Source organism: Dendrobates tinctorius, unplaced genomic scaffold, assembly GCF_039654945.1.
Source record: "Dendrobates tinctorius isolate UK_male_01 unplaced genomic scaffold, ASM3965494v1 ptg000112l, whole genome shotgun sequence".
NCBI lineage: Eukaryota > Metazoa > Chordata > Amphibia > Anura > Dendrobatidae > Dendrobates > Dendrobates tinctorius.
In genome coordinates this window covers 3380207-3403200 of record NW_027361780.1, presented here as the reverse complement: position 1 = coordinate 3403200, position 22994 = coordinate 3380207, and the positions used below count along the sequence as shown (strand labels likewise).

Sequence of the window (22994 nt, the reverse complement as noted above, 5' to 3'; positions counted from 1 at the left end):
ACCAGTCCCAAGCTGTCCGATTTCCTTCAGCTGGTTAGTAAAATTAACGGGGACGCCATGCCATTTTTTTCTTTTATTTATTAGCTAAATGCAGGTACAGTAAAATACACACCCACTGTATTAATTATCTCATTAACATATTTATTACTATAGACAAGCATCGGATGGTGAATACTCTCATCAGCAATACCTGCTCTCACTGCTGTCAGCGAGACCAGACGTGTGCTGACAAGAGTAGTACGCATCAGCTGACACCTGACCACCGGTAACCCTTTCACAGCTGATATCAGCTGCTGGTTCATACACTATCATCTGTGTGACAGCGTGGGAACTGAAGTGCTGTGACTGGCAGTAATATTGAATTTAGAAGAGGTTGGGTAAATATTTAAGGCATCAAATCAAAATAAACCAAATATGATGTGACAATAATAATAATAATAAAGTGCCAAACTAAATAGACATGTATAAGGTTCAGTACAATATAGTAAAATCAGAGAAAGGAAAAATGTACGCAAGAACCAATCATAATAAAAAGTACAGAATTTTATTAACAAAAAAACAAAAAGACAGATAAGGTTATTAAAAAGTGGGAAACCAAAAAATTGGCACCAACAACCCACCACATGTTATGAAGAGGTTGTACATAAAGATTGATGAGATAACACGCTTCACAAGTTAGTGCATACAAGAAAAAAATGATAAGAAATCCTAGTGGAAAAACATTCCCTTAAAGAAGTGTGAAGAACTACAAGCGTAAATCAAGATGGTACAAAAGTTACCTCTGGTGGGTGACGGTGCCTACACCTACGCATGTTTCGGCTATTGATTTCTTCTGGGGGTGGCATCACACCAACAAGAGCAAGGTTATATAGTTTACAACGGACCAATCATGATTCAAGTTACAAAGAGAAATTTACTAACAGCACTTCTATATGGCTCAGCGTATGCTAGCAGATCCGGAACTTGATATTTAAATCAATAGAGTAGATGGTGGTCATAGTGTTTGGGGAGCGATGTATATATACAACCAATCATATACCTATGAGATCGCTGAACACCTCACCTCTCCCCATGTCTCATGGATACAAAGACCAACCCCTATCTATTTATATAATTGCCTTGTAATGTTTTCATTTCCTGTTCTGTCCAGATGTCACTGTATCCCAGAATTCCAAACGGAGGAAGTTCATCGACCACCATATTGGGACACACAAGTGATGGGTGTCTCAGTATGGAAACTGCTGCTGGTACCAACCTATTGCGCGGTACCACCAGCGGAACAACGTCCCACCACACACACACTATACGCCGTATGCACCATACACACACTCACACACTCACACATCCACACTCCCACACTCACAGTCACACTCACACACTCTCACACTCACTCACATTGTCACACTCACACTCTCACACTCACACTCACATACACTCTTACACACTCACTCTCACACACTCACACCCTCACGCAGCCTCTTGCGCGGTACCTCCAGTGGAACACCGTCACACTGCGCCTGCGCGAATTCCGCACTGGCGCAGTGAATCATTCGGCTGATCCGGTCGGCAGATGCACGACATGTCTACAGGCAGAGCCGGTCACATTAAAGGGATTTTCCCACATACAAAAGTTCATTTTTAAAATTGTCTGTGTCTGACCGTGTACAGAGCATACCACATCTTCTGGGCAGGGGAGGAAGCAAAAGACAATACTGACATTACAGCAGGTGATCACAGAGGATTCATTTTGTGAGGTAAAATATTTCACTGACTGTTTTTAAAAAATATTTTACCTCACAAAATGTATCCTCTGCGATCTCCTGCTGTAATGTCACTATTATTTTTTGCTTCCTCCCCTGCCCAGGAGCTGTGGTATGTTCTGTACACGGTCAGACACAGGGTTGAGAGAGACAGAGCACAGGGGGAAGACAGCTCAAACGGGACGGCACATGAGGGGAGAACACAGCACAGGAAGGAGAGAGAGCAGACAAGGGGGATAGCACATGGGGTAGACAGGTCAAAGAAGAGAGCACAGATGGGAGAAGTCAGCACATGGGGAAAGAGAGAGCAGATAGGTGGGTGAGCGCATGGGGGGAGAGATACTCAATGCTGCAAAGCCTGCCCCCATCATGACATTACTGCCCTCCCGATGCGATAGCATTGGGCCTCCATCTAGTTTAAATTAAAATGCTTGTGCATATATCAAGTGGGTGGGCCATTTTATTATTTGAAAAAGTGCTATAGTACACAACCAATCATATGTTCTGGGGGGGGTCACCATCACATCATACACCCATTCAGTAAGCAAATAGAGGGACTTCCCCTTACATAAAAAGTAGTGCACGTGCACCACATCCCAGGGCCTAATCAATAAGCCCGTCATATGTCCCGGAGCGTCGTGCTATGGTGGAGCACACCGCACCGGCTGGCAAAGGAAGGGGGCATCAAGGAGCGCATTAGGACCAGCGGTCCAGCTGCGAGTCAAAGCTTGCCCGCGTAACACGTGGGTGCAAGTCGAGTCACATGACCGGAGCGCAGGGCTGAGAGACACGCCCAACGATGCTCCCGGACTACACTGACAGGCGCGTGCACACAGCTGCGCTCCAGGACACAGACAAGAGATAAGTAGAGAGTTTCTCCGTCATCCCATATCACCTGCATTGCAGGTATTGATACCAATGTGGTATGCCAGATAACAGCAAAAAACAGGAGAAAAAGTATACAATGCATAAATACATGGATGTATAGAGATAATTATATGCTTAAATAGTAGGCGAATGACCCCCACAATAGAATGTGACCAACAAAAGACTGTACATAATGAAATACATAAAAGATACAAAATATCAGTAATAACATTGTATAAAGTGAGTGTAGCAGAACAGTGGCAGTAATATGTAAAGTTACAGCTGATCAGAGCCTGTGTTTTTTGCGCTGTCACATAGATGACAGCGTGGGAACTGCCGAATGTTCAGGCCCCCCATTCATTTGAATAGGGCCCGGGTTCGATTTTGGGTACCGTTCTGGTACCTGAACCAAACTTTTTTTTATAAATCTCTGCCGAACTCGACAGACCCAAACATGCATGGGTCTGCCCATCCATAGACATGAGCAATAACAACGCTTAATTGCATGGAACATTTTTAAATGGCAAACAGTGTTACAATATGTACAGCTCTGGCAAAAATTAAGAGACCACCACATCAAAACCCTATCATGGGCAGCCCATTCTCCAGACCTGAACCTCATTGCAAAAAATCTGGAATGTAATCAAGAGGATGATGGATAGTCACAAGCCATCAAATAAAGAAGAACTGCTTACATTTTTGCGCCAGAAGCAGTGTGAAAGACTAGTGGCAAGCATGCCTAGACGCATGCAAGATGTTTTTAAAAATCATGGTTATTCCACAAAATATTGATTTCAGAACTCTTCCTGAGTTAAAACATTAGTATTGTTGTGTTTAAATGATTATGAACTTGTTATCATTATTTGAGGTCTGAAAGCACTGTTTTTTGTTTTTTTTTATTTTGACCATTTTTCTTTGTCAGAAAAAAAATACAAAATTTACTGCTTAGAAATTCGGAAACATGTCAGGAGTTTATAAACTAAAAGAGCAATTTACATTTTACTAAAAAATATACCTATAAAGAGAAAAATCAGACAAACTGAACATTTGAAAGTGGTCTCTTATTTTTTGCCCGAGCTGTATATATATATCTACTATATAATTGTCTAACTCTGTCTGTCTGTCTGTAACGGAAATTCCGCTGCGCTGATTGGTCTCGCCCGGCCAGCCACGACCAATCAGCGCATTCGAACGATACACGCCTCCATCAGGAGGACACATGCCTCCATCGGGAGATGGGCGGCGCGGGGGGAGAGAGAGAGACTCTAGAATGCGTTAGAATCGGGCCACCATCTAGTATATATATATATATATATATATATATATATATACATATATATTGCATTATGGGTACCTACATGACTGTTTTAACCTAAAAAACGATTAGGTTATTTTGTGTGAAACTTGTACAAATTGAAAACTAAACTTAAAAAAAAAAAAAAAAAAATTGTAATGAATGTTGTATGACCATGTTTACGTATGTACATATTTTGTGTAGGGTTTTACAACAGCCCGTAACGTGGCGTGAGAAGCCAATGCTTGTCACCCAGCGCTCCTTAGAAGAAGCTATGGAATGGATATGGAATCTACAGCCCTCCCCAGTGGCCAATGTGGATAGTGCAACTGAAGCTGTTTTAGAAGCCTTGGATAACCAGGTCATAACAGAAGTCAATTGCTACTATTTAGTTAATAATATATTATAATTACCAGCATGTGTGATTACTAGTAGTTGAATTAGGTATACTAACAATACAAAAAAACTATGAGACTCTGTTAATGTAATTTTGAATATCTCTGTCTTTACTAAATGTAATTTGAGGTTTTTTTTTAAAGGGGAATATTCATTCTGGCCCTAAACTTTGATGTGAATACTTTTCTGCCCAATGATGACAAAAGTATTCTAGCAGTGATACCTTTATTGGCTACCAGAAAATAGTATGTTTGCAAGCTTTCAGAGTATAGGTGGCTCCTTCTTCTGGCATGATTACAACTATGGTAGATTAATAAGAAAAAGGCACAACATTTAAGGGATAATACAGTGGCACATTTGTTCTGGAGGTGGGAGGTGTGATGCCTCCTAAAGATAAACCAAGGAAATCAAATTAGGCATTTTCTTACAAATGGAAATTATGCAAATTGTCTCTTCAGAGAGGAAGAGGACTAGAACTCTAGTGCCACCTATTGAAAGAAGCAATCCTAAAAGTCAATGTCGACCCTTTAACGAGCCTTGTTACATGACTTAGGATAAAAGCCAAGCCAGAATCTCAGTTTGCAGACACTGTGTTTCGGGGTACTGCCCCTCGTCAGTGCAAAGTGTGAGATCTGGTTTGGCTGTGAGAGAGGCGTCTGACCGATATCCAAGAAGTATAATTTCTCCTTGCGGAGAATGACATGCTAAGCATGTCGAGATGAGGAGACTTAAAGCTGCAATGCTCCTCTTTGAAATATGCTAATTATGCAAATTGTCTCTTCAGAGAGGAAGAGGACTAGAACTCTAGTGCCACTTATTGGAAGTAGCAATCCTAAAAGTCAATGTCGACTCTTTAACGAGCCTTGTTACATGACGTAGGATAAAAGCCAAGCCAAAATCTCAACTTACAAATGGAGAGGCAGTGGGAATGATTTTCTTAGTTATCTGGAGTCCATCTGCTGGAGGTGCGAATTGTATCCATGTAGTGAGTCATGAATCCAGGTGTTACATTGAGTCCTAGTGTCAAAGAATTGAACATCTTTATCATTTTGAATTCCCAAATATGGTCCTAAGCTTTGTAACATAAGACTAAAAATGATCCACATTATTTGAATTAAATCCATCCTGTTACGTATTGTGTTAAGGGGGCTTTACACATAGCGATATCGCTAGCAATATCGCTAAAGCGTCACCGATTTTGTTACACAGCGGCGATATTGCTAGCGATATCGCCACATGTGATACTTACCTCCGACGGGCTCCCCTGCTGGCTATCGTTGATCGCGCGAGATCGGCCTGGTCCATTTCTCGTCGTCGGCTTCCTGCTGGCGCCGACGAGCGAGCCATGGACGCAGGAGGAAGACGGACACCCTTGCCGCGTCTGAAAGGTAAGTGCGACATCCGACCGCTGCTGCGTCGCTGGTGAGATCTGCCTGTTTGGCAGCTTACTAGCGACCATTTAGCGATGCACCAGTGATCCTGACTGGGTCATATCGTGGTTGGGATCGCTGGTGCATCGCTAAATGTAAAGGGGCCTTTAGAGTTGTACATGCATAAAGGCCGATAATTTAAATCTGTGACCACACATTGAACCCCTTCCCAACATCCCCAATTGTTTTTGTGTTTTTACTTTGTTCCCCCCTTTTTTATAAGAGGTTTTTTTAGGTATAAGGGGGCTTTTTTGAGAGACAAGTGTGTAGCTCTGAGTGACATTTTATACGGTAATGTACTGGAAAATGTAAAAAAAAACAAATTCTAGTAAAATTCCAAAGTGAATGTAACTATTCCTCCACCCAGTATGTCTTGGAAGCAATGAATGTTAGTATTTTGACAGACAGCTCAGCTGTCCAATTTGAGACTGGGAGGTGCTGAGCTTTCTTCAGGTGTATTCTGTTCTAACTGAATATATCCGTCATCATGTTATATTACAACCATTAGTTTTGTTATGTATTTTACACATTGTTGGATTTTTATTACTGGTGCCTGCTGTATCCATGTATGTATATGAAATTATGTTATGCTCATGTTTATATTCTGTTGCCTTTTTCCCTTTCCCATTTCCCTTCCCTCCCCTTCCTTCCCTTGTAGGTTTTACCCCAGATCACAATAAACGGTGCGCGTGCGCGCTGCTGCACGCTCTTCCTGCTCGCAGACAGGCGTCTATATGCCTCTGCGCGTGCGCGGTCATTCCTTTGCCCGCGCGTGCGCTATGGGGCATGACGCCGTGTACTGTGTCACAGGACCTGCCGTCGCCAGCGCGCATGTGCCACTCTTGTCTTTCTATTGGGCTTACTGCAGCATGTGACGCTGCACCGTCACTATTTTAAGGTCCTCAACCTCTTGCTTACACCATCCCCTTGAGAAAGCTGCACATGAGGCAGCGAAACGTACTGTGATAAAACACTCCGGGATCGCCTTTGCTGGGGTCAAAGGTCACGTGCATTCAGCATGAAACTCAGGCGCAGAGCTGGGATTCGGATGTAACTGACCCTGGGTCAGGTTTATTAACGGTGAAAGCAATGCAAAAGGAAATAAAACATAAAACAAATCCTTGCCTGTCCGGCACTAACTAAACAATGGACAACCTAACTACCAACTGGCGGGCTTCTCCCGTCCAGCCAAACCACAGTTGCAGTGGGCACTGCTTCCACTCACGTGTGTCTCTCACACAGACAGGCTCTCTGTGTTCCCAGTCTGAGACACTCACACAACCACCTGGTATCCTTTTATATCCACCTCCCATTATTCATTAGCAAGCAGGTGCGATACTGACCAGACTAGGAAACATAGGAAAGGAATCTGGGCGAGATATACCTGCCCTCATCCACTATTCCCACATGATTCTCACATATCCCCCCCTCTGCTCAGACCACTCCGGTCGAGCAATGACACCCGCCAAACAGTGCACTCGGGACAGGGCATCTGCATTTCCCATCTGTACCCCTGGGCGGTGCTCCACCCTAAAAGTGTAGGCCTGCAGGGCAAGGAACCACCGGGTCACCCGGCTATTCCGTTCCTTGTTCAAGTGCATCCACTTGAGAGGGGCATGGTCAGTGATCAGCCTGAACTTTCGGCCCACCAGGTAATATTTGAGGGCCTCTAGAGCCCACTTAATGGCGAGGCACTCTTTTTCTACGGCTGCATACCTTTGCTCGTGTTTATTCAGCTTCCTGCTGAGATAGAGGACTGGGTGTTCCACTCCGTCCCTCTCTTGTGAGAGTACGGCCCCGATACCAGTATCAGAGGCATCCGTTTGTACCACAAACTCGCTGCGGAAGTCCGGAGTCACCAGTACGGGCTGAGAGCAAAGTGCCCGTTTTAGGCTATGGAAGGCTTCTTCAGCCGCTAAACTCCATTTAATCATGACGGAGTCTTTCCCTTTTGTAAGATCCGTCAGGGGGGTAGCGATGGCTGCAAAATTGGGTATGAACCGGCGATTATAGCCGGCGATCCCCAGGAAGGCTTGCACCTGCTTCTTGTTGACAGGTTGTGGCCAGTCCTGACCCGCCTGAATCTTATCAACCTGGGGTTTAACAACACCCCTCCCAATTACATACCCCAAATACCGGGCTTCTTCTAGCCCGATGTGACATTTCTTGGGGTTCGCGGTTAGACCTGCCTCCCACAGGTCGTCAATCACAGCTTGTACTTTCTGGAGATGAGTCTCCCAGTCCAAGCTGTAAATGACAATGTCATCCAAATAGGCCGAAGCGTACCGCCTATGTGGCCTCAAGACTCGATCCATCAGTCTCTGGAAGGTCGCCGGTGCCCCGTGCAGTCCAAACGGCATATACACATACTGAAATAAACCTTCCGGCGTAGCAAATGCCGTCTTTTCTCTGGCAGCCTCAGCCAGAGGGATCTGCCAATACCCCTTTGTTAGATCTAGGGTCGTAATATACCGGGCTTTTCCTAACCGATCTATTAACTCGTCGACCCGGGGCATAGGATAGGCATCAAATTTTGAGACCGCATTCAGTTTCCTGAAGTCATTGCAGAACCGGATGGTGCCGTCCCGTTTAGGAATTAGCACAATCGGGCTGGACCACGCACTGTGCGATTCCTCAATGACTCCTAACTCTAACATTGCCTTCACTTCTCGGGAAACGGCTTCACGGCGCGCTTCCGGGATTCGGTAGGGCTTTACGTGAACTGTGACACCAGGTTCCGTTACGATGTCATGTTTCATTAGCATAGTCTGCCCGGGTTTTTCTGAGAAAAACTTTTGGTTGTGAAGTAGAAACTGCCTGACCTCAGTCTTTTGCCGCTCCGAGAGAGTCTCTGCAACCCGTACCTCCGGTACGGTATGCGAGCAGACAGGACGGGCCAGCTCCGCTGACAAGGCAGACCGATCCTTCCAGGGCTTTATCAGATTTACATGATAAATCTGTTCAGGTTTCCGTTTACCTGCCTGGTATACTTTGTAGTTTACTTCACCAACTCTTTCCTTGATCTCAAAGGGGCCCTGCCACTTTGCCAGGAACTTACTGTCCACCGTGGGGACCAGGATCAACACCCTATCTCCGGGTTCAACCGTACGGATCTTGGCGCCCCTATCATAGATTCTTTTTTGGGCTCCTTGAGCCTGTATCATGTGTTCTTTGACGATAGGCATAACAGCCGCAATACGGTCCTGCATTTGTGTGACGTGATCTATCACTGTTTTAAATGGAGTGACCTGACCCTCCCAGGTTTCTTTTGCAACGTCTAACAGTCCGCGAGGACGTCGGGCGTACAACAACTCGAAAGGCGAGAATCCCGTGGAAGACTGGGGTACTTCCCTGATGGCAAAAAGCAAATACGGAAGTAAATAGTCCCAGTTCTTCCCATCCTTGTCTATCACCTTTCTCAGCATCTGCTTCAGAGTTTTATTGAACCGTTCATCCAACCCGTCTGTTTGAGGGTGATACACGGATGTGCGTAACGGTTCGATTTATAACAATCGGCAGAGCTCCTTCATTATCCTGGACATAAAGGGGGTTCCCTGGTCGGTGAGTATCTGTTTTGGTATACCGACCCGACTAAACACGTGCACCAGTTCCTTGGCAATCGTCTTGGTGGCCGTGTCACGCAAAGGGATGGCCTCCGGGTAACGAGTGGCATAATCCAAGATGACCAGGATATGTTGGTATCCACGTGCAGACCGTGGAAGGGGCCCAACTAAATCCATCCCAATCCTCTCAAACGGGACTTCAATAATAGGTAGGGGTACCAAAGGGCTACAGAACCGGGGCTTAGGTGCAGAGGCTTGGCAGTCAGGACAAGACTCACAATATACACGAATATCGTGATGCATGCCTGGCCAAACAAAACAGTGTAATATCCTTTCGGTGGTTTTCTGGACTCCCAGGTGACCTCCCATCACATGTCCGTGGGCCAGGTCCAGCACCTGCCGCCGGTAGGGTTTTGGCACGACTAATAGTTGCACCGTATCTTCCCCCTTTTTCTCTATCTGATAGAGTAAATAATTCTCCAGAACCATGTAAGGATATGCCAGCCTAGAGCCAGGTTCTACGGGTACCCCATTTATCACTTTTACATTTGTCCTAGCCTGAGAAAGGGTAGGATCCTTTATTTGCTCGCTTTGGAAGTCATCTTTCTGAACTTCTAAATCCGGCAAACGGGGAGGTGGACGGCTGTCGGCCTCCTCCTCTTCCCCGGTCTCCTCCGTATCACCCGCCATGACTGAAAACGGGAACTGCAGGTAATTTCCCGCAGACTCTTCCCCCGAGTCTTCCGGGGAGACCTCTTCCCGGGGTTCGGGACCCACACGCGCCCTGGGAGAAGAATCATGTACACTATTACCCGAGGGCATCAACTGATTCTCCCACAATTGCCAGAAGTGGGGAAAATCCCGGCCCAGGATAACATCATGCAATAACGCCGGGCGAGTCCCACTTTATGTTGCACAGACCCATAGGAAGTTGTAATGCATATGACCGTGGTGAGGTACGAACAGGTGTCTCCATGCACACACGTTACAGAAAATTTGTCTGATGGTCCAGTCAGGGCTGACACCAGACTGGCCTTCACCAGAGTCACCACACTTCCCGAGTCTAACAATGCCACCACATTTTTGCCATCAACAGTTAAATCACACAAGTGTTTTTCCACATCCTTTTGACCGGCATTCACACTCACTACCCGTGCAACCATAGACATGCCGTTTTTAGAGTCTGTGACGTCGCACTGCATGGGTTCAGTAGTGACCGGACAGTTCGCAGCAATATGTCCCATCTCTTGGCAGCGGAAACACCTAACGGGCCCCTTGCTTAGACCATAGTTTGTTACTCTCGGCCTCACAGTGCGGGCAGTCCCGTTTTCCTCCCCCACTGTCTTAGGGATTTTTCCATCTCCCCTACTCCCTGGAACAGTCTTACCGGTTCCACGTGGAGATGATGAAGAACGAGGTGGGGTAGCATCGTCTCGTAGTCTTTCCGCCACGGAGTAACGTTCAACCAGATCCACCAGTTGATCTGCCGTCGTAGGATTTCCATGGCTTACCCACTTCCTCAGGGCTGGCAGTAGAGCTCTCAGGTACTTGTCCATGACGACTCTCTGGATTATCTCTGGCGCTGTCAGCACCTCGGGTTGTAGCCACTTCTTCGTCACGTGGATCAGGTCGAACATCTGTGACCGCGGTGGTTTATCCGGCTGATAAGTCCATTGATGCACTCTCTGTGCACGGACAGCGGTCGTCACTCCCAGCCGGGCCAAGATCTCGGCTTTCAATTTGTCAAAGTCCTGCGCGGCTTCAGGCTCGAAGTCATAATAAGCCTTTTGGGCCTCACCGGAAAGAAACGGGGCAATCAGGCTGGCCCATCGTGCCTTCGGCCATTTTTCTCGCACGGCCGTCCGTTCAAACGTGGTCAGGTATGCCTCGACGTCATCTTCGGTCGTCATTTTCTGCCAGTACCGACTCACGTGAATCACTCTCGACTCGGCTTCCAGGTTAAGCTCAGGTAAGCTTGCCAAGCGCTGCGCCACCTGCTGGAGAAGCGAACGATCGGCAACTGTCATATCCACCAACTCCTTCAGCTGGGCCATCATCACCCGATTAGCTTCTTGCTGGACGGCGGTGGACTGTACCAGCGCTTTCACCACGTCCTCCATGCTCATGTTTGCAACGTGATGCCCGCATTCTCCACCACAATGTGATAAAACACTCCGGGATCGCCTTTGCTGGGGTCAAAGGTCACGTGCATTCAGCATGAAACTCAGGCGCAGAGCTGTGATTCGGGTGTAACTGACCCTGGGTCAGGTTTATTAACGGTGAAAGCAATGCAAAAGGAAATAAAACATAAAACAAATCCTTGCCTGTCCGGCACTAACTAAACAATGGACAACCTAACTACCAACTGGCGGGCTTCTCCCGTCCAGCCAAACCACAGTTGCAGTGGGCACTGCTTCCACTCACGTGTGTCTCTCACACAGACAGGCTCTCTGTGTTCCCAGTCTGAGACACTCACACAACCACCTGGTATCCTTTTATATCCACCTCCCATTATTCATTAGCAAGCAGGTGCGATACTGACCAGACTAGGCCACATAGGAAAGGAATCTGGGCGAGATATACCTGCCCTCATCCACTATTCCCACATGATTCTCACAGTACGTCGGGGTCTCCATAGGGGTTATCCTCCTCCTCTGTTATCTTCTCGGTAAGCCTGATTGACTTTATCCTTACTTATATGATTTTATCATTAGTGGATACACTATTTTAACCAGTTGACTTTTTGCATTGGAAATTTTCTCTAATGCTTCTATCATGGAGGGCTTACCCTTATTCCCATAGTGTTAGGAGTGGGGGAAGACACTAAATAAAAAATATAAATAAAGTGCCTTCGCCACTCGGGGTCCACCGTGCGGTGGATGGAAAAACCGCAGCTAGTAGATGCAGAGCACTATGGCGGTAATGTGCACAGGGTTGGATATCACCCAGGTGCAAATTAGCAGTCTCTGTTATGGACACAGAGCTGCAATGGCAGACAATGGAACTGAAAACGCTGAGCCTGTTAACAGCACAGGTACTCAGCGGCACACATGCGGTAACCGGTCACCGGAGTAGTTATAAAAAACACGTCACTACATCCGAAAGGACCTACCTAACTGGACGTGTGCGTGGCGTCGTAACTGCGAACACTGGGCAGGACTGCAAACGCAGCGCGGCGTAAACTGTGCCGCAGAGATGGCACAGCTATATTGCAAGCGTGATGCAGGACGCTAGCTGCTGAGGTAGATGGAGCATAGGCGCGCTGGCGCTAGCGCTGCTACTGGCTGAACCCAAACACTCACACGATCTTATTATCAGAGGGAAGGGGTTTCTTAATAAGTCAGTCACCAGTCCAAGCATCCATCAGCAAACATACAGCAGCAAGTATGAAAAATACTAGCGCATGGCGGAACAGCCATGCACACTTTTTATAGTGAACGGGACCTTCCGGAAGTCCCCAGAGCCCTGGGCTGAACCAATGGAATCAGGAGCAGGACCTGAGCACCTGACTCCTGAACTCCAATGGGAGCTTATCCCATGAGCATGCTCAGAAGAAGGGATGAAGGACTTAGCCTCCGGAGAGAGTTGCTGTAAAGCAATCTCCTCTGCAATCTCCTTTGCATTAAACACAGAGCAGGAGACTGCAGCATGTGAGAGTCTAGATTCCTGACTGGCAATGGCCGAAATCTGACTCCTAACACAGAGCTACTGTCTGGCACCTTTTTTGATATATTTGTAATGTGACTTTTGTATTTGACTATGTATTAATAAAATTGTGATATATTTAGATATAAAAGCACTCGTTACTTACCCTTTATTCTCTTGTTTTTTCAATTCCAGAAAGACCCTGATTTCAATTACTGATTTGCCTTTGTCTAGTGGGAAACTGTTAGTTGGGTGGTAGTTGGCGAATTCAGTAAACAAGCTCACTTTGTTTTTCATCAGGGTTTCCTAACGCTGAAACACTTTCCAGGTTGTTTATCAATCATGTGGTGAGATTGCTTGGTATTCCTTTGGATTGTATCAGATAGGGGGGTGTAATTTGTTTCCAAATTCTGGGGACTGTTTTATAAGAAATTCGGGATTGATTTATCTTTCTCCTTTGCTTGCCAAACAGAGGGGACAAATCAATTGTTGGAATAAATTTTAAGATGTTTTGTCGTGGTTCACCAGGAGGTCTGGTTCTCATTTTTACCTCTTGCTGAGTTTACCTTTAACTGTCAGTGAATCAGTCCACCGAAAGCTTGCCTTTTTTAATGTTTTTTCTAGGATGAGTTCTGGGTGTCGTGAAGTACAGGCGGTCATACAGAATGTCATGGTATATAAAGCATCCCCTACGGGGGGGCGGTGAGCAGATGGCACAACACACCAACAACAGGATGGAAAAGGGGGGAGGAAGGCCCTACCATTAGGGAAATGAAGGAAGAGACACCCCTGAGCTCAAGCCTGAGCCTGTCCCTGCATTCCCCTAACGCTGTAAGTGGGTCCTTCCCCGCCGCTGTCAGGATACCTCGTCCCTAACTGTCACCTATCTCTGCTCAGGCTAGTGCACTGGCCGGTGAGGAGTGCTAGAATCACCACTGCAGATATTACCACACAGGGGATAGTGAAAAACGCGAAAGAGATGAGGAAATAAACACTTAGCTTTCTCTGCTGCAAAGCACCTCACAGCAGAGTAAAGGCACCAGGTTAATGAACCCAACAGAAGCACCACTGCACCCAGAGAGCTCCTCACTCAGGCTTGGTCACTGAAGATTGCTCTATCACCGACAGTCAGCTGATGCATCAGGTGACCCTTTAAAAGGATGGTGGGAGTGGTCACTGCCCACATCAGATGACCCAGCAAAAATATTAAGCTGAAAGTACCATCAGCGAAGTTGGGTCCTAAACTTATTGACCCGTATGAGTTTCTGGAGCTAGTTAATCCCGCTGCCTTCAGATTAGAACTTACTCAGTCTCTACATATCCCTAATGTGTTCCACATATTCCTGTTAAAAGAGTTTGTCCCTTCACTGTTGTCTGTCTCGTCCCCGCCTCCTCCAGTTTCTGTCGATGGAGGTTTAGAGCACTTTCCAAGTGTCTGAAAGTCCCCCCAATATCTTGTTCATTGAAGGGTATACGGACCCGAGGAGAGATCAAGGTGTCTGGTTTGTTCTGTGAAGGCCATTGATTTGGTCAGGGCCTTCCATCTTAGGTTTCCTTTGAAACCTGGGGCCAGGTGGCCCCCTTGTAAGAGGGGGGTATGGTCACGATTCCTTTGCTCAGTGAGTATTGGACAGTGATTGACAGACCAGTCCAATATAGTGCAGAGGCATGCTGAACTGTCATTATTTTGATAGACATCTCAGTCATCCAATCTAGTGCAGAGGTGTACTTAGGTCCTCCTGAATGGAATCTGGGCCGTGCCAGGCTGTGACCAACACCTTGGTGGCATAGACTTCCCGTTGAGGCATTTCATGCTGGCCTTGGGGACATCCCTGGAGTGTGTCTGCTCTGCTTTCTTCCCTGGCGCCAAGTCTGCCTGCCGTTTTGCGCACAGGCCTTTTATATACAGGAACTCTGGGCTGCCGGTCACCTGATCAGTTCCATCACCCGAAGTAGCTCCCCTTGGAAATCTTAGGCTATGTGCACACGTAGTTTTTTGGGTGTGCGGATTTTGGAGAGAAAACCGCAGGTATTAAATCCGCAGGACAAAAGTCCTGCGGTTTATCTGCGGTTTTGCCCTGCAGTTTTACACCTCATAATGGAGGAGGTGTAAAACTGCAGCGTTTCTGCACCAAACAATTGACATGCTGTGGTTTGCAGCAAAACCGCGCGGAAAAATCCACAGCGTGTGCACTGCGTTTTTTTTTCCATTGAAAATAAAGGTACTGTACAAAGCAGCAGAATCTGCTGCGTTTCCGCAGAGCCAAAACCGCTGTGGAAACGCAGCAGATTTCACTACGTGTGCACATACCCTTAGGCTGGAGTCACACTAACCTGCGCAAAATACAGTCAGTATTTTACATGCGTAATACGGATGACAGACCCCTAAACAGTGCTCCGTATGTCATCCGTAATCAAGGTGTGGTCGCGTATTTTGCGCATGTCAGCATCCGTATGTAATCCGTATGGCATCTGTATGGTGAGATTTTCTCGCAGGCTTGCAAAATGGACATATAATGGAGCCCTATGACAGTTTTAATAAAGAAATGAAAGAATAGATATAGACACATAGAATGCATATATATATATATATATATATATATATATTTATATATATATATATATTCTATGTGTCTATATCTATTCTTTCATTTCTTTATTAAAACTGTCAGTGTGAGTTTACTGTATAGCGCACTGAATTGCCGGCTTTGCTAAAAGACACCGGGTGCGTATTTCTCGCAGGTCACATGTGTGCTCCGTGTATAATCCGTATTTTTTGCGCACCCATAGACTTGCATTGGCGTACTATGGGCGTAGTACGCTGACAATCGCAGCATGCTGCGAGTGGCACGGAGCGGAGGATACGGAGGAGAAATATACGGCTGGTGCGAGGGACCCCATAGAGAATCATTGGTCCGTGTCTAATGCGTGCTTTTTGCGCCTCTCACGCACCCGTATTCCTCGCCAGTGTGACTCCGGCCTTACACAGTAAATTGGTTCTGTCTCATTTCGCCTGGTCAGCAGATAGCAGTGTTTCTCCACTAATGTGACCTTCTGCAAGATCTCTCTGCTTATCCTTACACTCTCTTGGTATCTGACCCTAGAACATTTGACTACCCTGCCTCACAGCTTGTCTGTGAGTAGTGACTAGTGTCACTGCGAAATGGTGGAAAAAAATCAATTCTGCCATTGTTTTTGAGGTTTTGTTTTTACAGCGTTCATTGTGCTGTAAACATAACCTGGCTGTACGATTACAGCTATTTCTAAATTTGCAAAATTGCTTTTTTTTTATTTAAAAAGTTTTAAAAATTCTGAAATTGGTTTTGCCATTTTATGACAACATTAATATTGTTATTTTTTTCATTGATGGAGCTCTGTGAGGAATTGTATTTTATGTAGTGGCTGTGGTTTATATTGATACCATTTTAGGGTACATGAAACATTTAGATTTTTTTCAACTTTTTGTTGACTTTTTAGACAGGTGTGGTGAGTGAAAAATGGCAATTCTGGCATTTTGATTTTTTGTCTCTATTACATCTAAGTATGAGTTAATTCATTTTATATTTTTATAGATCAGACTATTACGGAAGTGGCAATACTGAATATACTTATATTTTTTTATTTTTTTATCTTGTTTATTTTTAAAATGTGAAAATAAAGGCGATTCAAGTATTTTGATCATTTTTAAAAACATTTTTAAAAATTTCTTAACTTAATATTTTTATTACATCTAGTTTGATTGCTTATATTATATATTGCAATAGTAGAGTACTTCGGAGAAAATGGCTGAGCTTCATAGAAGAACAAAGACTAGGGGGCCTTCAGCAGGTTCCTAGCTGCCATAACAAGACAACCACACTCTGTGATCGTGTCATGGTTGTTGAGCGATGGGAGATAGGATTCAGCTCATGTCAACAAGGCTATTTAAATTCCTCTGGAAGGACTTGGCAGTGGCAATTGAAGGGGTTGTCTCATGTTAAATTTGAAAATTGCAAAGTGCTTCTAAAAACAAGAAACTTTGCAATATACCTGTTATTAAAAATTGTCTATGTTCTCAAGAACAAAGATTTTTAATTCTGTAGTGTACTGCTTTTTGCCTAGGTTATTGGTCGCCTTTGCAATATATCAGAGGTGTCTGGATACCTAGATTGTCACGCTGTGATACGGAGGGTTAAACAAAGTACACCAACTCCTCTAGATGGCAGCAGAGATGAGAGAGAGATGAATATCAGCTCAAAAGCAGACCAGCAGTAGCACAGCGAAACAACCACTAGGTGGTAACAGAATAGTCAGAGAGCAAAGTAGTAACCAGAGAATACCTAGTACAAAGAGGAAATCCAAAACACTGTGTCAGGAGAGAGCAACAGGTCAGTACCGGTCAGCAGAGGTATCAGAAGAGAGAAACAAATTAATCCCTTCACGGTCCAGCCTATGTTGACCTTAATAAGCTGGCCATTTTTGCAATTCTGACCAGTGTCCCTTTATGCGGTAATAACTCAGGAACGCTTCAACGGATCCTAGCGATTCTGAGACTGTTTTTCGTGACATATTGGGCTTCATGATAGTGGTAAATTTAGGTTGATAATTTTTGCATTTATTTGTGAAAAAATCAGAAATTCGGCAACAATTTTGAAAATTTCACAATTTTCAAATTTTGAATTTTTATTTTGTTAAACCAGAGAGATTTGTTACACAAAATAGTTAATAAATAACATTTACCACATGTCTACTTTACATCAGCACAATTTTCGGGAAAAAATTCTCTTTGTTAGGAAGTTATAAGGGTTCAAAGTTTATCAGCAATTTCTCATTTTTCCAGCAAAGTTAACAAAACAATTTTTTTAGTGACCACATCACATTTGAAGTCCCTTTGAGCGGCCTACATGACAGAAAATACCCAAAATTGACACCATTTCAAAAACTTCACCCCTCAAGCTACTCAAAACTACATTTAAGAAGATTATTAACCCTTCAGGTGCTACAGGAACTAAAGCAAGATGAAAGGAAAAAATGGACATTTTAATTTTTCCAACAAAAATGTTCGTTTAGCCTCAATTTTTTCATTTTCACATGGGCAACAGGATAAAATGTATCATAAAATTTGTTGGGCAATTTCTCCTGAGTACACCGATACCTCATATGTGGTCATAAACCACTGTTTGGGCCCACTGCAGGGCTCGAAAGGGAAGAAGTGCCATTTGACTTTTTGAAAGGAAAATTGTCTCGAATCGTTAGCGGACACCATGTCGCGTATGGAGAGCCCCTGTGTGCGTAAACATTGGACCTCCCCACAACTGACCGCATTTTGGAAATGAGACCCCCAAGGAACTTATCTAGATGCATAGTGAGCATTTTGAACCTCCAGGTGCTTCACAAATTGATCCGTAAAAATGAAAAAGTACTTTTTTTTCACAAAAATTTTCTTTTAGCCTCAATTTTTTCATTTTCACATGGGCAGTAGGATAAATTGGATTGGAAAATTTGTTGGTCAATTTCTCCTGAGTACACCGATACCTCATATGTGGTCATAAACCACTGTTTGGGCTCACGGCAGGTCTCAGAAGGGAAGGAGCGCTATTTGACTTTTTGAATGGAAAATTAGCTCCAATCGTTAGCGAACGCCATGTCGCTTATCGAGAGACTCTGTGTGCCTAAACATTGGAGCTCCCCCACAATTGACCCCATTTTGGAAACTACACCCCCCAAGGAACTTATCTAGATGTATGGTGAGCACTTTCAACCCCCAAGTGCATCACTGAAATTTATAACTCAGAGCCGTGAAAATAAAAAATATTTTTTTTCCTCAAAAATGACTTTTTAGCTCGTAATTTTTTATTTTCACAAGGGTAACAGGAGAAATAGTACCACAAAAGTTGTTGTCCAGTTTGTCCTGAGTACGCTGGTACCCCATATGTGGGGGGGAACCACTGTTTGGGCACACGTTGGGGCTTGGATAGGAAGTAGTGATGTTTTGAAATGCAGACTTTGATGGAAAGGTCTGCGGGCGTCATGTTACGTTTGCAGAGCCCCTGATGTGCCTAAACAGTGGAAACCCCTCACAAGTGACCCCATTTTGGAAACTAGACCCCCCAAGGAACTTATTTAGATTTGTGGTGAGCACTTTCAATCCCCAAGTGCTGGACAAACGTTTATAACGCAGAGCCGTGAAAAATAAAAAAAATATTTTTTTTCCTCAAAATGATTATTTAGACCTCAATTTTTTTATTTTCCCAAGGATAACAAGAGAAATTAGACCCCCAAAGTTGTTGTGCAATTTGTCCTGAGTACAGTGATGCCCCATATGTGGGGGTAAACCACTGTTTGGGCGCATGGCAGAGCTCAGAAGCATTTTTGAACGGAAAATTGGCTGGAATCAATGGTGGCGCCATGTCCCGCTTGGAGACTCCCTGATGTACCTAAACAGTGGAAACCCCCAATTCTAACTCCAACACTAACAGCCCTATTCCTGACCCTATCCCCAACACACCCCTAACCCTAATCCCAACCTTAACCCTAATGTACCTAACCAAAAAAGAAATACAGATGGCACTCACCGGTTAAAATCTTCTTTATTCTATTTAGAACATAGGCATAGGGAGGATGGGAGCAGGAGTCATCTCCACTCCTGCTCCCATCCTCCCTATGCCGATGTTTTAAAGAAATAGAATAAAGAAGATTTTAACCGGTGAGTGCCATCTGTATTTCTTTTTTGGTGAAGTTGTTGTGCCTATTGCTTTGGAGTGGCACCCCGGTCTATGGAGAACTTCTTATACTGCACGCACTTTTAGGCGGCAGTTCACACAGGCATGTGCACAATGAATGCATTTTCTTGCTGTGCGGATTAATTCCTAGTAGGAGATATCCTAATGTACCTAAACAGTGGAAACCCCTCAATTCTAACTCCAACCCTAACACATCGCTCACCCCAACACACCCCTAACCCTAATCCCAACCCTAACCTTAACCCTAACCCTGAAGGGGAGATCGCCGGGCAGGGAAGGGGAGATTACAGGGACAGGGAGGGGGTGATTGCCGGGGCAGGGAGGGGGTGATTGCTGGGGCAGGGAGGGGCAAATCGCCGGGGCAGGGAGGAGGTGATCACCAGGGCAAGGAGGGGGTGATCGCTGGTGCAGGGAGGGGGAGATCGCCGAAGCAGGGAGGGGAAGATCACTGGGGCAGGGAGGGCTTGGACACTGAGATGGGGGGGAGCGGAGGACAACACAGAGGGGAACACATACCAGTGAGCAGTGGCAGCAGATCGCGATCGGCAGATCGCAGTCGGGGGGTGGTGGTGGAGGCGGGGTTATCGGCGAGGCGGTCATTGGCGGGGGTCATCGGCAGGGGAGTCGGGGTCAGCGGTGGCGGTGGAAGGAACTAGAGGGAGGGCAGCCATAGCTGACACCGCCTCTCCACATCTGATTGGAGGGATAGCGTCACATGGACGTTAGCTCCAATCAGATCTGGGGCGGTGACACAGAGGTCACCTAGCTCCAGCCAATGGCCGATGATATTGCAGCATCGGCCATGGCTGTATTGTAATATTTCACCAAGTTTCATTGGTGAAATATTACAATTGCTCTGATTGGCTGTTGAAAGTGAAACAGCCAGTCAGAGCGATCGTAGCCATGGGTGGGCAAAGCCACCCCCCTGGGGTCAAGTATAGGTCCCCCTGTACCTGCGGGTTGGGTGACATTTCAGTTACCCGCATGTGGTGTAGTGACCACTGTGTCCGCTAGGGGCGCTGTGTGGGTGTCCCAGGAGAGAGGATGAGTGGTAGGATACTGAATGACCATTATGTATCTCAAGATGGGTGGCCTTGGGATAGAAGCTTGAACATGTGTGTTGGCCAGCAGAGGTACTGCTGAACTTCTGTAACAGTGTCAGGGAGAGCGTTCCAGGTAGCTGGTGAGATGGGCGGGACCAGCAACCTACAAATCCACCTAGAGGTGTGTTTGAAAACGCCTTGTTATGATTGGGTCACCGAGGAGGAAAACAAGACCAAGCTAAGCCACAGAAAACCAGAGAGGTTGGTAACTAAGCGGATTGCAGACCCCTGATCCAATCCACACAACTAGCAGTAGCCGTGGAGCGTACCTACGATGATTCTAGACACCTCGACACAGCCGGAGACCTAAATAAGCCTAAAGCAAGAAAGGGGAAATCCAAACTGCCCCAGAGCAGACCCCAAAGGGATAGATAGCCCCCAAACATATATTGTCGGTGAGACAAGATGGAAACACAAACGCAGGCAGGAAAATAGGCTGAGCAAAGGATGGGGCCCACACTAACTAGACAGGACAGGAAAGGAAAGACACTGTCTGCAATCATGCAAAAAACCCTGCAAAAATGTCCAACACGTCTGATAGAAAAATACTGAAGTCACTAGACTTCGCCCACTATATCAGCACTCTGGCATATTCTGAAAGCAGAGCAAAAAGAGGCCAATCCAACAAGGGATAAAAAACAAACTGGCACAAGCAGCAACAAAAGGATGGAAATCCAGCACAGCCCCAGCCGGGGCTGGCTGACCACACAAAACTGAATAGACAAAACCAAATCAAATGTGAACAATAGCAAAGAACACTTAGCTTGAGCATGCAGGGACTGAACTGGAAACTAAGACCTCAGGAGGCAGGAAAAAATCACCAGCAGGGATAGAGGGAGTCGGCTGTCTTAAATCCAGTCAAAAGCTCCAGATGTCCAATCGTCCTCCTCTTTATCAGGTGGCAGGCCTCTGTTAATTAGATCAGCTCCATTACCTCCTGTAACCACCATAGGGAGCCCAGAAAGAGAACTTGTGACCCCTCTGTCAATACAACCAGCTCCACTACCTTCACTAGCAACCAGAGGTAGGCCAGAAAGTGAATTCACAACACGCCTATAGTAAAGACTATGTGAGTGTGCTTGAAGGACCTGCCATAAGGTCATAGCCATGCAATGCGGTGGGTGTGGCTACGCACCATATAAGGTGGCCAGGGTAGGTCACATGAGGTTGGTCCGTTTTGGAAGGTCTCATCTCAAAGATGAGGCTGCTTTCCTGACAGCAGATGGACGCTGTGTTTAATGGCTGCAAGTGTCTGACATGTTGTGAGTTCATTTTCTGGTCTACCAGTTGTGAGTTCTCCTTCCAGGCTCCCTCTGGTGGTAACAGGAGGTAGTGAGGCTGATTTAATCAGTAGAGATCTGCCACCTGATAATGAGGATGGCGATTGGACCTCAGGAATTTCAGACTGGATTTAAGTCAGCCGACGCCCTATTCTTGTGCTGGTGATTCCTTCTGGCTTTTCAGCTCTTGGTGTTCAGCTCTGTTCCAGTCATTTCAAGCTAAGTTTTTTCTGCTAATGTTCACACTTGATTTTGTTGGTCTATTCAGTTTTTTGTGTGGTCAGCCAGCCCCGACTGGGGCTGTGCTGAATTTCCACTCTTATTTATCTGTATTTGCCAATTTGCTTTTTGTCCCCTATTATATTGGCCTCTTTTTGCTCTGTCTCAGAATATTTCAGAGTGCTGATATAGTGGGAGAAGTCTAGTGACTTCAGGGTTAATTTTGTTATCAGAAGTGTTGGACATTATTTTTGTAGGGTTTTTGGCAGATTGCAGACAGTGTCTTTCCTTTCCTGTCCTTTCCAGTTAGTTCAGGCCCCATCGTTTGCTCAGCCTATTTTCCTCTCTTTGTGTTTTCATCTTGTTTCACCGTCAATACATGTGTGGGGGCTGTCTTTCCTTTGGGGTCTGCTCTGGGGCAGTTAGTTTTCCCCTTTCTTGCTTTATTCTTATTTAGTCCTCCGGCGGTGACAAGGCGTCTAGGATCATCATAGGAACGCTCCACTGCTGCTGCTAGTTGTGTGGTTAGGATCAGGGATCTGCAATCTGCATAGTTACCAACCTCTCTGGTTTTTCTGGGACTTAGCTTGTTTTGTTTTTTCCTCCTCGGTGACCCATTCATAACACTGACAGTTCCCTGGGAGAGGGAATGAACGTCTGCAGTGTGGTGATTCAACCATGAGGTAACCCTGACAGGGTGAGAACTGTGAGGCTA

At 45.6% G+C, this 22994-nt stretch overlaps 1 protein-coding gene across 1 annotated transcript in view; it reads left to right on the top strand.

Moving 5' to 3' along the window:
- VWA3B (von Willebrand factor A domain containing 3B) overlaps positions 1-22994 on the top strand; it is a 347179-nt gene that overhangs the window by 20320 nt on the left and 303865 nt on the right. Inside the window, exon 5 of the mRNA XM_073589743.1 lies at positions 4126-4282. Within this exon, the coding sequence (XP_073445844.1) occupies positions 4126-4282 (157 nt within the window). The remainder of the gene's footprint in view (positions 1-4125; positions 4283-22994) is intronic.